Raw genomic sequence first — 19,023 nt, 5'->3', positions numbered from 1 at the left:
TCTCACTGTATGAGAAACCCGAGGTCTGTAACAAAAGACTGACAAAAAGTCACTACTCTTGCAGCCCCAAGGAAGAAACCAGAGAGATCATGGATATCACTAATTTCTGTGATAGTAGAGAACGTGCTATAAAAGTTTCCAGATGATTCCAGAAAGAGAAATAACAAACTAATAAGATGTGGCTGCAGTCATGGTTGGTTGTGCATAGAGAGGAAGAGAAGTAATTCCAGCTGCACTGTTTCTAGCTGGGGACACCCTCCGGACTGGAGAAGTAATTTGTGACTTTCTGATACCCTGGGGCATCTGCATGCTCTCCCAAAAACTCACCTGCCCCCTTCTACCCCCGTGTGGGTTGCAGTGACTTCAGGTAGGCTCCTGTTCACACCAGGATGTGATTATCTTGAAATGCTCCTTCCCCATCTTACTAGGGTGTGCCCCTACTACCCTGTGTGCTTTAGCTGAAATTGGTAAAGACCAAATAAAAAACAGGTGATTGTTTTTTACTAAGTAAACAGAACCAAGCTTTGTAGCCCTGCAAATGGTAGACTAATGCCTGGTCTGATTGACTGATTTTTTTTCTTTTGCATTATTTCAAACAAAATTTGAATAGCCTGAAAGCCCTGTGTGTGATTTTTTATTTTTTCATGCATATCATGGCTTTACTAACTGCTATATATTTCTCATTTGTGACACTAGGATATTGATGAAGAAATTGAAGCTGAGTATAACATTTTGCAAGCTCTCTCTGATCATCCCAATGTAGTCAAATTCTACGGCATGTACTACAAGAAAGATGTGAAAAATGGAGATCAGCTTTGGCTGGTTCTTGAGGTAAATAATTCAGAAACACAAGCGTTTTCTTTGAGTTGACTTTTCTATGTTGAGTATAAATCAACAAATCAGAGGCAAATCATTTGTTGTTTTTCTTTAGTGTGGTTGCACGTGTAATGGTGTTGTTTAGTTGTCTTAGCTTTCTCAATTCATAGTGTGCTTTGATTTCAGCATTCTTATTTTGTATATTTATACTGTTAATGCTGTGCCTTCAGAATTAGGGTACAAGTGCTAATAGGACTTGATAGGATTTTCTACCTAAAAATCTTTCTTTGGTGAAAAGCTTGTCATGGAAATCTGCCTCCAGTATCATTTGTTTAAATATCATTAAGCTATGGTATAACAGTTAAAAGTAACCAATACGATGAGGTGGTTTTTCAGTTCTTATCATGTCATTTAGATGATTTGAAAAATCTTTTTTGCAAGAAGAATACACAAATATACATAGACAAACGAGCCAAGAAAATGCAGGCTACTGCCCTCACTCATTTGCTAAGTATTGTTGACAGCAGCAGGATTTCCCCAAATGAAGTCAGAAGAAAGCAGGACCTGTAATTTGTTTCAGTCTTTAATTCCGACTAATCTAGGAGCAAAGAGCTTCATCATTGCTGTTTTCATAGATTCACTGAGACCTAGTCTGCGAAAACTCCCTCCTGTCTCCAGAGGGGATTCTCTTTGATATTTCAGGATTGACTTCAAGATGCCACAAGGGCAAATGAACAACAGTGTCTCTGCCAGGAATAGTATGGCTTTCACAACAGTCAAGGCTCTTGCTGATGTTTGATCAGTGTTTGATAAAGTTAAGATTGAAGAATTTTTTGTATTTTATCATTTGCCAGCTAAATGAGTACAGCCCTTCTGCCAGATACCTCGAATAGCAGTGGGATCTTATGCATTTTTTAGAGCTTGGTCTGGCATAAATTCTAACAGCTTTTCCAAAGTCTTTTGACTTACATAGAGTTTTTTAAATAATATTTTCCCTTGGAAACCATGATAAGTGATTAGGTTACACTGAGGTCGAAAGATGTCAGCTCCTCATGTAATGAGAATCTTTGAAAATCTAGCTTCTGTTGTGTCTGCTGGGCATTTGAACCTCCATCTCTGAAACTTCAGGCATGTGCAGGGCTGATGCCAAACAATCAAGACAGGACAGACTGTATGAGGAAATATTCAAGTGCTTATACTTTAACTTTATTTTTGGCATGGCTTTATTTTTTAAATGTGAAAAATGCAAGCTACGTCTGGAATATAAGTTTAATGTTTACTCTTTGGGTGCAAAGCTGTATGCATGCATATGCTGCTATGGAGTCTGTGAAAGTGTCTTGGATGCTTTCTACACATCTACTACACATGTAGAGCTGTGAATTCAATAGGTTTTTAACTTATGTATATACACGTAGACATGCATGAGTGAAAAATTAAATTCCAGTGGTAACTTTGGTGAAGCTCTTCTTTTAATAAAAATATCTGTGAAAGAAAACCATCATGGAACAGATTCCTCTGTTGAAGTGTCACCTTCCTTTTAGCTTGTATGCAGCTTTATGGGGCTGTTTCATTTATTTAGGTGTCTTACAGTTTATAAAAATGAAGATATTTTCTTTTCAGTATACTTATTTCTAAATCCATAAAAGCAGTGGTTAGTCTTTAATTTAGCTTAGAGAGTTCTGTTTCCATTGTTTAGGGTTTTTTTTTTTTTTTATCATAAAGGAGCGTTTTCACTTCAGAACTGTTGCTTCCCTGAAGAGGACTCTCTTCAACCTGGAAATTTAGATTTGGGGAGGGTCTGTGTGATCTTCTTAAATGAAGATGGACCTTTTGCAGTCAGAACCTAGTCTGGAGATAAGTTTTCAAGGAGAGGCGAGCCAAACCGTAGACCAGTCTAGTCTGAAGAATCTGAAGCAGCTTCCACATTAGTTGAATGCAAAATGATGGAAAGGGGCAGAAGTAGGGAATTCAGTGCAGAGAACTAACTGCAGTCTTCTGGATTCCCACAAAGCTGTAGCTTCCGGGAAGAGCTTACATGAGCAGAGTGATGTTGAAAGCAGAGCTTGTTGATCTAGTCTGCTTTTGTGCTCTGTGATGGAATCGGTGGGTGGGAGGTTTTGAAGAGAAAGCTTCCGACGTTCACTAAGAATAGGTTGCGATAGAAAGCTCCTGACGTTCACTAGGAATAGGTTGTGATAAATGGTAAAACTCAGCCTTTAGGAATGGACTTAGAGCTCCTACTATAGTTTAGCAGCAAAATTACATTGTGGAGGGTTAGACTTTGCCTGTGCGGATGTGATAAAAACGTTTTTTTTCTAGAGAAAAAAAATTGAGCCACGTGTCTGTAAGACATGTCCCATGCTATACATCAACAGCAGGTTAGTCTGGGAAAAAGACTAGTTGCTAGACTTCTTTCTCCCTAATGCAGTCTACCACGTTGGTTATATGAGCTGTACTGTCCAATTCTTACATGTTTTTTTAGTACAACAGTCATGTAAAGCTATCACTCTAGCTTGTAAATAATGCTGTTTGGTTAGCTGCGGTTGTTTGGGGTTTTTTTCTTTTAATCAGATCAAAAATCCATCTAGGTTGTATCTTCTGTCTTTCTGTCTGACTGGGGTCAACTGTGGATGTCTGTTGGCTTGGATCATCCATCAGTTTTCTGTGTTTGTACAAGCCAAAAGCAGTTGCTTCAAAATGATGGTAAAGATTTGTTACAGAATAATTCTGGGTAGACATGAAGTTTCTTCATAACCTCCTTACTTAATAACTGCCTAATAGCATGCGTTTTTACAGAAAATCTTTTTGCAATTTAAGGTGAAATTCCTCATTTTCTACTGAACGTTTTGATTTCATTTTCTTGGTTGTACATATCTGTCTCTGTGCTAATGTGCAGAATATCTAACTGATCCTGTGTAGCGCTTTTGAACATGCAACATTACATGTTAGAAATATGCTTCTGGGAGCGCAGGAGCTAATTATTCATTTGAAAAAAAAATTCTTTTTAAAAGAAACAAACACTTTTTTGATATGATAAAGAATCAGGAGAGCTCTAGTCAATCTTGTACTTTGATTTAACCTGTCATGGTACCTCTAATCAGTTAAAAGTGGTAAAAGTAACTGATTAAGGTACTATTTAAATAAACTTGCATAATGATTACTTGGAAAAACAAAGTTCAACAACCTTTTCTGGTAAACTACTTCTGTGTATGGCCTCTCTAGTACAGTATTTGTAGGAGAAGAGCAAAATTACTCTGTAGTGTTCATCTTAACACATGAAGACCTAAATTTGAGACTGGTAAAGAATATGGATTTTACAAACCATAAACAAGCAAAGAAAAAGTAATGTTGTAAGATCTTTTAAAGTGATTGGCATTTTTTGGTGATAAGGTAACCTAGCTTTCTTAATTCAGCAGTTTTTACAGAAACAGCCTACAGGAATGAATCACAGAATCACAGAATGGTTGAGGTTGAAAGGGACCTCTGGAGATCATCTAGTCCAACCCCCCTGCTCAAGCAGGGTCCTCTAGAGCACATTGCACAGGATCGCATCCAGACGGCTTTTGAATATCTCCAGGGAAGGAGACTTCACAGCCTCTCTGGGCAACCTGGTCGAGTGCTCTGTCACCCTCACAGGAAAGAAGTTTTTCCTCATGTTCAGATGGAACTTCCTGTGGTTCAGTTTGTGCCCGTTGCCTCCTGTCCTGTTGCTGGGCACCACGGAGAAGAGTCTGGCCCCATCCTCTCAACACCTTCCCTTCAGATACTTGTACGCGTTGATGAGATCGCCTCTCAGTCTTCTCTTCTCCAGACTGAACAGGCCCAGCTCTCGCAGCCTTTCCTCATAGGAGAGATGTTCCAGTCCCCTCATCATCTTCACAGGCCTCCGCTGGACTCTCTCCAGGAATGCCATGTCCCTCTTGTACTGGGGAGCCCAGAACTGGACATAATACTCCAGATATAGCCTCCCCAGGGCGGAGTAGAGGGGCAGGATCATTCTCCCTCGACCTGCTGGCAACACTCTGCCTAACTCTACCCCAGGACACCATCGGCTTTCTTGGCCACAAAGGCACACTGCTGGCTCATGCTTAACTTGTTGCCCACCAGGACTCCCAGGTCCTTCTCCGCACAGCTGCTTTCCAGCAGGTCAACCCCCAGCCTGTGCATGGGGTCATTCCTCCCTAGGTGCAGGACCCTGCCCTTGCCTTTGTTGAACCTGCAGGAGGTTCCTCTCTGCCCACCTCTCCAGCCTGTCCAGGTCCCTCTGAATGGCAGCACAGCCTTCTGGTGTGTCAGCCACTCCTCCCAGTTTAGTATCATCAGCACACTTGCTGAGGGTGCACTCTGTCCCTTCCTCCAGGTCATCGATGAATACGCTGAGCAAGACTGGAGCCAGTACTGACCCCTGGGGGACACCACTAGCTGCAGGCCTCCAACTTGACTCTGTGCCACTGATCACAGCCCTCTGAGCTCGGCCATCCAGTCAGTTCTGAATCCATCTCACTGTCCGCTCATCTAGCCCACACTTCCTGAGTTTACCTACAAGGATAAGAATTCCTCTGTATAGAATAACAGTGCTCTTACTGAGCTCAGTAACACCCTACTCACTGCAGGGTGCACTAGGAGGGTTTGAACACCTGCCCCTGGGTGGATGCTATTCCAGTCACACTTACGATAGAGAATATTACTAGTGAGGACTCCTGCAAGGGTGATTAAGCTTTGTCATGTGCGTTGAGAAATGCAGGCCAAAGAAATTATCCTATTCAGTCTGTGATGAAAAGAAACCACTTGAGTATTATACTTGGGATGAATCAGCTAAGCAGTTTCATGTCAGCAGACATCAGCATGATGACAGTGCTGTAGCGTGTTTCTTTCTGCTCTGGATGTTAGGAAGGGAGAGGGTCTGAGGAGGTAGAAAACAGCTGATGGAAGGTGGAGCAGAGAGGCAAGTCATATCGGGTCCCGCAGAAGAGCGTGCAGGTCAAGGGCAGGTGGGGAGCACAAGTAGAACAGCATTGTCTGCGATATGCTGCAAAGAACAGCTAAGTAAGGACTGAATGAAGGAAGAAAACACCACAGCAGGGTATTACACAACTTTTACTTGCTACTGTGAGCCAGAGGCCAAGAGTCAAAATGGAATATATTTTCATGGCTCATTTCCTATGCAAGTTTAAGAAGCACTTTAGTTCTGTTTTTAAAAGACACATTTTGTCATATTTGAGATGGATTTGGATTTGTGAGTCACATAATAAAGCACTAACTTTCTTTATGTTTTACCATTCTCCATATATTTTTATGCTTAGGAAACAGAGGGAGCATCCATTATTTTATAGTCATCAGAAGATTTTTGTATGAGTTAAAACTGAGCTTGGCTGGGGGAGAAAAAAGTTTGGATGGAACAGCTTGTGACCCAAAAATACAGTTTTGTAAAACAGAAACATTTTGTAGGGACTCTTTCATTTCTGGAGGGGTAGAGGGAATTGTCAAGAAGATATAAAAATTAATCTCTTTGGTTCTGCTGAACTGCAGGAACTCTGTCAAAGTATTCTGTTTAGGTGTTTTGGTTCTCCTACTGCATATGTGAACACTTTAAGAACATTATAAATGTCCTGGTGGGTCAGACCAGTGATCCACATAGATCTGGACTACTGCACTCTGTCTCCCATGGTGGCCCTAGAAGATGCTATTTGCAGAGAGTCTGTCCAATATTCTGCAGTCCATTTCCCTCATGCTCTGCCTCATCCATGATTGTTGTATTATGGATGTCCCTGACTATTCAGTTTACTATCCATTTGTGGATCCACTAATCCTGATGAGACTGTCATGCGGCACAGTCTCTTCTTGGAGCGCAGAATTTTGAATTTTATGTCAATATTATATACTTATTACTATATAGAACACATAGTAGAATATAATGTTTTCAGCGCTATGAAAACATTTCCGAAGCATAATACTTTTGAATGTGTGGCAAAAAATTCAGAATGCAGAAATTTAGAATCCTGTTCATTTGAGAGAGAGAGAGAGAAATATGTTGCAATTTCCAGTGGACTAAAAGTTCTATTTTCTAACCATCTCTAATATTAAAATACTTTCACAAACAGTGTTTGAGTAGGTAGGGCTATCCGTACCATTGCTACTTATGCACATTCTGGATTTAAATCCGCCCAATTCTGTCCTTATGAAAAACCTTTTTGTTCCAGTGTGTCATCTTCATCAGAAGAATCATGTAAAAGTGTAGAATAGCTTGTGATTGGAATATGCTTCTCTAAAGAAGCATTGTGTTAGCTTTTTCCACTTCCTCAGCCTTTTCACCTGGGGAAAATAAACATGTCAAGGAGACTAGTGGTTTGTGTAGCTCTACATCGTTGCAGGCCGGTTGGTGTACTTTGAGTTTGATCTTCTGGATGTTTCTTGATGTTAATTAAACCTGCTTATCGGACACTGATAACTCAGAAGAATTAAGGAAAGATTATCGTAAAGGATTATTGGGATCCAGTTGGCAGGTATGATTGCTAATTTAAAACCTGCCTGCAGTGATTCGAAATTGTTGTTGAACTTTGATCTTTGAAAGTCAATATCAAGAGGAAGAATTTAAAATGTACAAATACTTAAATTCTCTCTTTAAATCCTTGGGATGCTTCTATTTGTGCTGTTTTTTTTTTTTTTTTCACAAAGAGCAAAACCAATAAACCCAGCAAATAGAAGCTCCTAGGAGTTAGAAGTAAACTAGGCTTTACAGAAAAAAGCTGTAGTGCTTCAGCTTGCCTGGTACCTTTTTGCAAGTGTAGGTGAGGTACCAAGGGGATAACAGAATCAGTTGCAGTCTCAAACAGCCACAAGAATTTGTCAGCATTGCAAGAAAGGAGAGTTATTAAGGAGGGATTGGAAGGAGGATAGCAATGTGGTTTTTCTGGTTGTTTTGGCTATTCCTTTAATGCAGAAAGGAAAACAATGCTTGTAATTAGCAAGTGATGGATGCTAGGCGTTGTGGGTTAATCAGGGATGGGAGCAGATCTGCTACTGTCAAAGGAGAGATGTTGGGTCTGCTATAGGTCTTGAAAGTAAAAGCAACCATCTCATGCTTGATGTGATTGAGAAGGGACAGCCAGCATGAGTTTTCAGAGAAAGAATGGCATGGTCAAAGATGACTAGTTAGGGACAATAACTTGCCAAGGATAAGAAAAGAAGGTGTTGCAGTAACTTCTGAATAAAATGAAGAAAGTTTAAAGGTACGTCAGCACTGTTGTAGCCGGCCTTGGGTGAATCTTCTGTGCTGTTACACAAAATATACATATTTGGTGTTTGGAGAGGAAAATGTAACAAACAAGACACTTACGAATGTCTGCAAATGCTAACTGTGGTCACAGAAAGAGCCCTAGAATTCATGAAATATGTATAAATTTTCCCCACAGCTTCATAAATGAGTGGTGACAGCATGATTTACATATATGTCAGATAAAGAAAAATGTGTATAGTTAATGCCGAAATCTTGTGTGGCTAATGTTTCTGGATCATTCACTGACCTACTTTACATGGAAGAGTTTCTGATCATGCTGCCTTTTAGACATCACATGTAATTCTAATATTTGATGAAACTCACTGAGGTGTCCCTTTTTAAAAAAATAAACAAACGCACACTCTGCTCTGTTTTATAATGTCCCATTTGTGAAGTATAATTATGCATCTAAAGAGACATCAGCCCGTTGAGAAAGTAGTAGAGTGAAAGCAGCAGGTCCAATTGCTCAGTTGCATTGGGGAAATGAGATTTTTTCAGTTAGAGAGTTGAGATGCTAATAGTACAATTCTAGATTGCAATGTAGTGTGCTATAAAAGAAGAGCAACCAGTATCCAAAAGAAAACGTAGTTATCAGTAATTTTTTAAAGTCAAGGCTGAAATAGCCAGAGCATGATATGAACTTCTAGGATCAAGACAACTCTAATAATGTATTATTAAATTCAGGCCCTTTTCCTACCTCTACACGCGTAAAGGAAAGTAGAAACATATCATCTACATATTTCTGCTGGTGGTGTTTGACTTAACATGGGTGAGGCTTCAGCTGTTTGAGAGATGGGAGATTGAGTGATGTAAAACAAGAGGCAAGAAACTGTAAGAAAGAAACACTTCAACTTTTACATTTACCTCCAACTTTGCAGTAAGCGATGGTGTAATTACTTCAGAATCATTAAACTTGATTTTATGAGCTCTGTAGGGAGACTGATAATTTCTGTGCACTAGGTAAATAGATCCATGTTTTTAAAAAGCTATTTGTCTGCGTAATGTTCCGTGACCAGAGCAACAATTCCTTCAGACCTCAATCCTGCATCCCAGTCTAAAAGGGCAGAGTGTCCTATAACATATATGGATCAGAGGCAGGGTCTTGTTTGTGCAATGAGAATATGCAATAACCCCCACGTGGCTGACAAACAAAAACTCTTCACAGGATATTGCTTCTTTTCTGCATCTAGAAATGGACTATTGCTGTAGAGTGCTGTTAGTGCCAAAGCAGTCTGGGGACAGAAATGAATGGCTCAAAGCAAGGCAGGGAGTTCTGTCCTTTTATCTTACTGTGCTTTTCAGCGTCATGTAAGAATCCCAATGGCTGATAGTAAAGCATTTTTTTTTCTCTGCGTTAGTTTTATCTCTGTACTTTCTCAGCTGATGGCATTATCACTCTTCATGGCACCTTTCAGTATGTGGAAGAGGGAGAGAGAAACTACAGTCGTTCTTGCAAAACAGCTTTTGGTTGTTCGTGGTCTGGGAAGTGTGGCTGAAAAACTTTGCAGCCTCCATATCATCCTCGCCCCAAATGCTCCCGACACAGGAAGGCTCAGAGCTGAGGGAGAGGCTGATTACATGATTCCCTTTTAGGGTGTTGCATAGTGTGTGTAACTTAGACTAGTCTATCTAAAGGTTAGCACGCAATTCCATGGCATTGAAGTTGTTAGGACTTCAACCACTGAACTCCCTTAGAACCAAGATTTAGTCCTTTAAAAAAAAAAAAGAAAAGAAAAGAAAATTAAAAAAAAAAAAGAAAAAGAAGAAAAGAAAATTAAAAGAAAAAGAAAAAGAAGAAAAGAAAATTAAAAAAAAAAAAGAGAAAGTCTGGTTTGGAATATGGAAACTTGAAATAATAGGGAACTGTGTGAGGTATTGTGCTGTAAAGTGATTATCCTGTGGATGTTGGCATAGCCCCCTCATAAACCTCGTAGCCCTGTCTTAGGAACAGATGTAAGAGAAACTGGTTGGTTGGCAAGCACAGTTATCCTGGGACAGGCTCAGAAGGTGCCAATGAAGGACCCTACTGCTGCCTTTGGACCAGTCCCCGTATCTTCTTTGGAGCTATCCTTAATGTCTGCTTGGCTACTGTAATATGGAGTGGGCAGATTTCCTGTCCCCTTCCAGAAAAGCTGCTGTAGACTTTTTAAAATACAAACCTTCCTGATGCTGTCCAAACAGAATCTGACCCCTCCTTTCCCATGTTCCTTCCGATTTTGGCTTCAGAGATACACATGGCCAGTGTCCTTTCATTTTGTAACAGCTATCTGTACTGAATTTCTTTCTTCTTATCTCTGGGTCAGTTTTGGTCAGAAAAGGAAAACGCTGAAATTGGCCACATGCATTTTCCCTGTGAGGCTTCTCTGAGTAATGTCACTCTCTGACTCTCACAGGAGCCTGTGAGAATGCCTAAAAACAGGACCTAATGGTCTCATTTTAGCTTTCAAAGAGATGAGCCTATCTGAGATAAAATAAAGACATGAAGTTATATCTGGAGTGCCTTCTTGTATGGATGAGTAATTTATTTGGGATTTTCCTTTTGCATGCTTACAGTGTGTTTTCATTAGATACAACAGCTACTGTACACAGACAGGTTTCCATCTATATGGAAATAAAGGCAAATTTGGGCAGTGTAAAAAAGCTTCAGACTGAAGCTGTTCTGTATAATATAATAAAGTACTGTAATAAGAGAGCAGATATGCACATTTTTTAGATGAATATTTACTATAAAACAATCATCTTTCAGAAAATCAGCATAGCGGAAAACAAATAGCCCCTTTTTCTTTTGGGAAGGGTGGTGTGATTTGTCTAGGTATTATCAAATATTTCCAGATGACAGATATGGAGGAAAAATTGAACAGCTGAAAATGGCCTTCTTCGTGTTTTTCAATGTGGATTGTTTTCCAGTGATGCCTTTGGTTGTAATTGCTCCATTCAGACCAACGCTTAATACTTTGATCCATTACATGTCTGAAATAGCCTTGATTTCTCCATTTCTAATGTGCACCTCTTTGCTTACCAATTGTAGCAATTTTTCACTCTTAAATTATATCCTATTTTCTGCAGATCAAAGGTATACAGAAGTCTACAACTATCATTTGACACTTCAAAGTTTTAGTAAATAGCCTTTTTTTTTTTTTACAGAATTCGTATATGGTATACATTATAGTTTGCACAGTCCACGTCCTTTAGGCAGCTGTTGAGCATGTGTTATTGTCCACCAGTAGCGTGTTAGTAATATGCCCCCAGATTCTGATATTTAACATCATTTTATTTTCTGTACGCTTTAATTTTGATCACATCTTTGTTAAAGATGTGAGGTTATTTAAAAAAAAATCCAAATTTTATTAGTATAGCTATTCATATAGCCCAGAGTACCAAGTTTGCCTTAGCTTTACTGGGATATAGCATCAATCATAATAAGAACACTTGGGTAAGGCTTGTCTCATTTAACTTCAGACAGCTGAGGGCTAAAAACCTTAAGGCAAATGTGATAGACAATACCATTTTGCTGTGCTTGTTCTCAGTTTGTATGTCAGGTTCCTTTATAAAGGGAGTGACTGAAGCAAGTGGAATTATTTGGCTTGGGCAAAGAAGGTTGGAGGCCACAGGGTTTGGGGGAAGAGCATTACGGCGAGGTACCAGGAGCTGAGGGCCAGGACCACTGAGAGGTGCAGGGAACAGACAGCCAGGTGTCAGTGGTGGTGGAAAGAAAATCATCCTGGGCTCCAGAAAGGACTGCAGAGTTTGTTGCAACTCAGAAAACCACTGAGGTAGCTGAAGCCAAGTCCTGGCAGCAGGGACCTGCCTCGCCACAGACGCGGTGAGCAGGGGGAGATTGGTTTATAGAGCACTTTAATTTGACCTAATCACTTTGAATTAAGCATTCAGGTTTTTGATTTTAATAAAACCTAGGTCTTCTGAGTAGCATCCTTTTGGTTCTTGCAAAATTCTCCGTAAGGTGGTGGTCTTGGTATGCCCTTCTCAATATTTGTACTTCATTAGGGTCCCATCACAGGCTCCTTTACTAGTCACAGAGTCACAGGCAACTCCAGAGAGTGCTTCATCTGGCCTGTCTTGCACACTTCTTTTGAGTGGAGAGGAACTGTGTTTTGGAAGTGTCTGTTTCTGCTTCATTCCCTCTGTAAAAAGAGCCTTTTGGCTAGCCCCGTTGTTTCAATCTGTGCTTCCCGAGACATGCTTTCAACCCCAGTAGGGAAGGTTTGTATTGCAGTCATTTAAACTACCATGAATTATACTAAATTATTGTCTTCCTCTAGAAACACAGACATTAAATGAATTATGAGTAGTGTGAGCGTGGTTGTACTTGGAACTACTGTGTGAATCCCAACTGATACAGACGTGACGCTGCAAAAGAGGAAGATGCTTTGAAATGTTTCCTAACTGGTAAAGACTGACCAAAAGTAATGCGATTCTGAACAGGCAATAAAAGCTGTGAAGTGCTCACTGTTACCACAGGCTGCCCTATTTGCTTACTAGATTTTATATTTTCTGGAGCCTCGACTAAGTTTGCAGCAGTCAGTAAAAATACTTGCGTTGACATGATTGATCTTTGCATTAGGCCCTACTTTTTCTCCCTAAACAAGGGAGAGTGTTTTTGCCCTTTGAATGTTCTTTTTACCACTGCTCCTTGAGTATAATAAAACGATAAATTGCACTAAGTTTTCTGTATTAAAATGTTCTTTCTTGGTACACTTCTTGCATTTGTTTGGAAACTCCTAGACACTCTATTAACCAGCGGTTTTCAGTTTTGTAGTTAGGTTGGTTCTGATTTTGCAAAATGACCCTTCCATTTTGCTTGGTAAAAAGAAATTACAGCTATGTTATGCTGTTGCCATGCTTCTGCAGAATTTATGTTATAAATATATTTTCAGGTGATTTAGATCCTGGTTACTTTCCATTGCACTGTTCCAAATCATAGTGTGATACTACTTCAGTTTTATTTTATCAATATAAAGAATGTGAATTATGTGATGATATGATATGAAATTTGTGTAAGGATGAGCTTTTAGTGGGCACAGCCTGACTGAATTCCAGTAAACCTTTTGTACAGCCTTGCCACTTACTTACTTTTGCTCGTTATGTTAGAGACAAAAGAATCTTAAAAATGTTTTAGTTTCTCTGAGTTTACATTATGTTATTATGCTGAGTTCAAATTTGAAAGAAGAAAACATTTCAAGAGTAGAGAATATTTTGAATACTGGAAATGTGATGGAAAATAGGTTTTGTGTATGCAGTAATGTCATACTGTTATGTGTGGATGACTTGATATGTTCCAAAAGTAGAAATGAGCCCTGAGAGCCATTACTAAAGTAGGAAATTTCTTTTTGGGTGTTTCCACAGTTAGAAGAGCGGCATATGAAATACTGCATTTTAAAGCCACAAACTCCTGTATATAGGAGAACGCAATCTTGACATAGACATGGTCTTTCCCATTTTGGCGATGTACTTTTGTGAGGTTGAGAAAACTACATTGCGATCGAGGAAGAAAAGAGAATAGGAAGGCCAGCATTGTGTAAGATGGAATAGGAGAACTTTTCCTCTGGCTAGATGTCTTGTCAGTGTGTGAGCTTGACAAAGAAAATGAGAAGTTAAAAGCCAAACTCAAAGTGAAGAAATCAGAAATAAACAAACAGCCGTGAGGCTGTGACTAACACAGCCCTGAAGGTGCTAGATGATAGAGCAAAATTATAAATGCAAAATCATCTGTGGTCACCGAAGCTAAATCAGAACTCAGGGAAGACATCTATTTCAGTGATATATTTCATTCACGCTAAACTGAAAGAAGTCAACTTTACCTAAAAACGTAGAGTGTTGGTATGGTTTCTTTTGGTTATGGATTATCTTGTACGATTGTTAGGGAAAAGTAAGAGCCACCATGCACATCTCTCTTTCATTTGAGGTAAAATTAAAAGTAAACTATCAAGACAGGAGCAGCATATTGAACCATTTGGCCCAGTGAAGAAACTGATTTAGTTCTTTGTAAGTCTTCACAGTGTGTTATACTTTGACGTGTTTGTGGTCACATTAGCTCCTGTCAGTGGAGGTAACCTTTTGCTGTAGATAGTTGTAAAACTTGTCACTCTGTAGGTAGAAAGTAGGAATTCGTCTGGTCACAATTGACAGTCTAACACAGATGATATTGTGGGACATACGGTCCATTAAGTGCTTGGAGACAGAATGCAAAGAAAGTAAATACAGATATTTCTATATCAGGTTAATTCTGTTCTAATCAAGATCTGTTTTGAAAGGCTGAAAATGGAAGGAAATTAGGGTGGAAAAGGCCCCAAAATAAAGGCGTTGAAAGGAAGGATGAAGCAGGAGTGGAAAAAGGTTAATGGACTTTATGAAAGTGCACTTCACCCAGCTTGGGGAACTGATAGGGAGCTGTGCTTAGGAAGATAGTGTAAAGAATGAAGGAAAGCAGGGTAGTCTGCAATTACTAAAAGCGACTGTGTTAAACACACAATAGCAAACTGATGCGATGTGGAGAAAAAAATAAAATCACAGTAAGAGACTAGTAAGAGTGCATCAGGGTTTTAAACTTTCAGAAGGGCTTCAAAAAGAAGAAACAAAAATGCACAGCTAATGTACAAGCATTTAAGGATAAGCTCAGAAAGGCTCATACAGCAAAGACGAGACTGAGTACGTTACTGAAATCAAAGCAACCGTAGGTCTGTTATTACTGAGAAGAGAGAGAAATGAGATTCAAGAAAGTATAATATATTTCTTTACAAAGCGAGGAAGAAGAATGATGTAGGGAAATAAAGACCAATATGTTAACTTTGACATCCAGAGTGGTTCTAGAACAAATTAATAGAACTCAGTGTACAAATACGCAGAAGATATTCAGATTTGTATGCTCAGTGTACAAATACTCCAGTAACGTGATAAAAATGATCAGCATAGACTGGGCTATAACAAATCATATTGGTCTAATCTCTTCTTTTAACAACATGATGGGTGTAGTAAGGAGAAAGCAATAGAGGAGATCTTGTCTTTTGTGAAGCTGTGATATAGTTCTGTGTGACATGAAAGATGAAAGAGAGAAAGAAATATCATCCTTTCTTTCCAGAAGAGGCCATGTCTCATGTCAGATTGAAGGAAGTCTGTTGAATCAGTAACTTTGACATCTAGGGTGGGAAGCAGCCCTATGGCTCAGGTCAGATCAGACAGGTGGTTTCTGCTGCATGTGTCTTTGAGTTCTGTATGCATTTCTTGTTTTCTACTTACAGTGGCCTTCATCAAGGTATTCTGAAGAGATTTTACAATTTCTGGAAAAAAGAAAATTTTTCTTAAAGTTTAGCTCTGCTGTCTCCATGATTTCTTGTCGTACAAGTATTACAATTAGCTTAACTCAAACCCAGTAATTTTGGTAAGAAGATGCACAGCTTTTCCGGGGACAGCATGCTAATCAGAAACAGCAGAGATCATAATTATAAACTGCAATATTTAACAACACCCCAGGAAATTTCCAGTCTGGCCTTACTGCTAAATAATGTTTATCCTATAATCTCTTATTAAAGAAGTGCAAATATTAAGGATTTTTTTAAAGATTTCGTGCCATCGGCCAGATTTTGATCAACATCCCAAGGATAATTTTTCGCCCTGCCTGTCAGATTCCCACTTGCTGCTGCTCCAGAACTCCCTCATGTGTTTTTGCCGCATTTATGATAAGCTTGCATTGAACACACATGTAATTTGTTAGCCTTAATCAGGAAAAAGAGCACCGTTTGAACTTTACCTGTCCTCATGGTTACAGAGATGTGTGGCAGCATCCCCTATAAAAATATACAGTAGAAACAGGGCATGAGACCAGAGGCAGCGTTTTACCCGGGAGATCTTCGGCCTGTAGAAAAACAGAACAAGGTTAATACTAACTGATGTCATCATCTCCTCCCCCTCAACCTTTGCAGCTCAGAGCACAGGGATACAGTGTCTCCCATAATCTCCTTTTCTAATTGTATTCCAGTAATCCCTTTTCCTTTTTTTAGCTGTTTGCGTTCTAATACCTAGCCATTTTTCTCTCCTCCTGCTATGCTAGTGGTCACAAAGATTTAAGTTATCTGATGTAAGTAAAAGTACAGGTCTCATACAAGTAGCAAAAGGAAATTTGGCCTATGCATGCAAGAACCTGTATCTGTAAGATCTTTAAATGTGGTCCCTAACCAGCCGCACAGCTTTGGGGCTCAGTAGAGGATTTTTACTGTGATGGCAGTGACTTGTTTTGTTGTGCAAGACTTGCTCAGTTTGACCTTTAACATATCCAAGTTCAGTTTTGGCTTGGTCTAAAATCACCACAGTTTTACTATCCTACGTAACCTAATGTTTTATATCATTTTTATCTTACAATGCAGATAATTATCTTGTAATAGGGATTTATAGCTTATGAGAAGGGTAGAAAAATTAGTTAAAGCAAGAATTTAAAGAAAGTAAAAATAAACATTGTTGTCCCAGGCAATTGAATTCAGTCTTGGCTTTACTGCCTAAATACTGAACAAGGTGATTTCTGGGGTATTCTTTCTTTTGTCTGCCACCTACAGAAAGAATATATTCCTTACCTGGTTAGTTTTCTTTACTTTGGACGGAAAGACTAGCAGATACCCAGCGCTGTTACAAAGCCAGAAGATCTGTCAATAAGAAACAGAATTTTAATACTAGATGATGAAGAAAAAATGGTTTGAAGAGCAATATCATATTTATGTAATTTATTTCACAACTGTTTTGTCATTCATTGCTCATCAGCCAGACTCAGTGCCCTGAAATGCAAGTGCATTAAATTAAGTGGAATTGCTGTCATCTGTTAGGTTTGATTAAATATGTCAGTGATGTGGGAAAGTTAGGACAGTAGCGAACCTAGAAGTATAATGGCATTTGTTTGGAAAAAAAAAAAAAAAGAAAAAAAAAAGAAAAAAAAAAGTCAGTGGAGAAGACAGACAAGCATGGCTAAAGACCAGTAAATTCAGTCCTGCTTGGGAATCTGACCCTGATCCAGCAAAGTGCTTAATCTCATCTTTTAAGCACGCGTTCTTTCCGTCTCTAAGCATGCGTATTATCGGACTGAAGTTAAGGGTGAGGTTAAGTGCATTCCAGGATTGTTGCCATAGAGCTCAGCAGCTGTCAGAACAGTGCCTTCACTGGCCGGATTGGGGAAACATCTTGCACCAGGACTTATGTATTTGTGTAGGCATTCATGTTGTGGAAGTTCAATGCAACCTAGGATTTCCAGGGGTAGTCACAAAATTACTGTAGTGTTTGGGTACAAAGGTCTATAAAATGCTTTTTCCTGTAATGCGTAAGTCTTTTTGTGATTGCTGTAAAGAAGAATGTCGTGACGTAGAAGAATAGATTAAAAAATCAAATGTCTAATGACTGGAGTTCTGCCGTTGAAAGGTTTTATTGATAAACTATTCCCTTCGGTTGAATAGACTCTAAAATCTGTAGTCAAAAGGAATTACTATTTTGTATTACGTTGATATATCTTATGTAGATTCATATTTTCATATGAGAAGCTATTGGTTAATACAGTATAAAACTTAAAATTTGTTTCACTTTTATTGGAAGTATCTACTCTTTTAAAGAGGTGATGCCTCTTCACCTGGTGAGTATTGTTTGGTGGTGCAAGTGAGGTATCGTTCTGGATAGTTTATGGGCTTACGTACTGATTTCATCTTTGCAGGTAAGTAACTGCTACAGACTTAGAAAAGTTACATTGTTGCTTCATCCTGCTGAAGAATTTTAAGTGGTTAAAATGAGCATACGAAATATTGCAGGTCTAAGCTAATCTTCTGGTAAAGTGCGCTTGCTAGTCTTTCTGGAAAGCAAGGTCATAGGTCTGTTCCCTGGGTATACAGAAACCAGAGGACAGGTTTTTACCTGTGTCTAGCTGGAATTTAGACAGCAGAAAGAGGAAGGGAGTCAAGAATAAATTGCGGTGCTCTGAATCCAGAACAAGGAGCTCACAGGGTTGACGCTACAAGGGCTGTGATTTGTTAGGTCCCTTGGCTGTAGTGTTGGGTTCCTGACCAACCTTGTATTAGTGGAAGATGAGACCTTTTTTTCCACAATGCTTCCATCAGCTTCCATGATGCCATGCCTCTTGCATGTTCCTCTTATAGTAGGAATTAAGTGGCACCTGGTAAAGACAGCAGCTTCTTACTTGGAAGATTTTCTTGTTTGGGGAAATTCTCTGCTGCCTATCCTTCAATGCCTTATATCCACTTTCCATTGTATGTAATTCTTATACTTGAGAATGCATGTATAAAAACTTACTGGCGTTGCTGGTAAGTCATCCGTGATGAACATAAGCAATTAGCGTGCCTCAAAAAAACAAGCTTTTTACAGGAAATTTATTAACACTACAAGCTACTTCAGTTTCAGTAAAAGACAACCAGATATATGAGAGAAGAAAGAGAGCGGCTGCTGTACTTGTATTTGGTCAAGAAGAATTAGATGGAGAAAGTAGGAAGAAACACTTGGTATAAGTTGCTGTGTATGTTGTTTGTGTAAATGGTAGACACAAAAAGAAATTTGTGGTTTGCCAGTTTAATAGGATTTCATTCATGTAAAAATATGAAAACTACTGAAAACTAAAATTTGATGGCTACTCCAACATTTCTTAATTTATTTTTATATTCCATGATCTCTGTAGCTGTGCAATGGTGGATCTGTGACTGATCTTGTGAAAGGATTTCTGAAGAGGGGTGAAAGGATGAATGAACTTATAATTGCTTACATTTTACATGAAGCTCTGACGGTAAGATAAACTCTCAATGAAAGGACAGCCAATATTCAGATAATATTTTTTTCTTTGAATGAATGAAGATCAGTTCCATTATAAACACAGTGTCTTATATGATAGTCGTGTTTAACGAAATCCAGGTAATAGGCAATTCATGCAATTCTTTTTG

The 19,023-nt window shown here is 39.1% G+C and overlaps 1 protein-coding gene across 6 annotated transcripts in view; it reads left to right on the top strand.

Annotated features, from left to right (window-relative positions):
- The window catches only part of MYO3A (myosin IIIA), a 157,482-nt gene that overhangs the window by 35,873 nt on the left and 102,586 nt on the right, over window positions 1–19,023 (top strand). For all 6 annotated transcript variants that reach the window (XM_068934533.1, XM_068934537.1, XM_068934535.1 and 3 more), the window contains 2 exons: window positions 697–831; window positions 18,765–18,869. In XM_068934533.1, the coding sequence (XP_068790634.1) occupies window positions 697–831; window positions 18,765–18,869 (240 nt within the window). The remainder of the gene's footprint in view (window positions 1–696; window positions 832–18,764; window positions 18,870–19,023) is intronic.

Source organism: Struthio camelus, chromosome 2 (assembly GCF_040807025.1).
Source record: "Struthio camelus isolate bStrCam1 chromosome 2, bStrCam1.hap1, whole genome shotgun sequence".
Classification (NCBI taxonomy): domain Eukaryota; kingdom Metazoa; phylum Chordata; class Aves; order Struthioniformes; family Struthionidae; genus Struthio; species Struthio camelus.
Note: the sequence above shows the minus strand (reverse complement) of the source record. Positions and strands in the feature narration are given on the sequence as shown.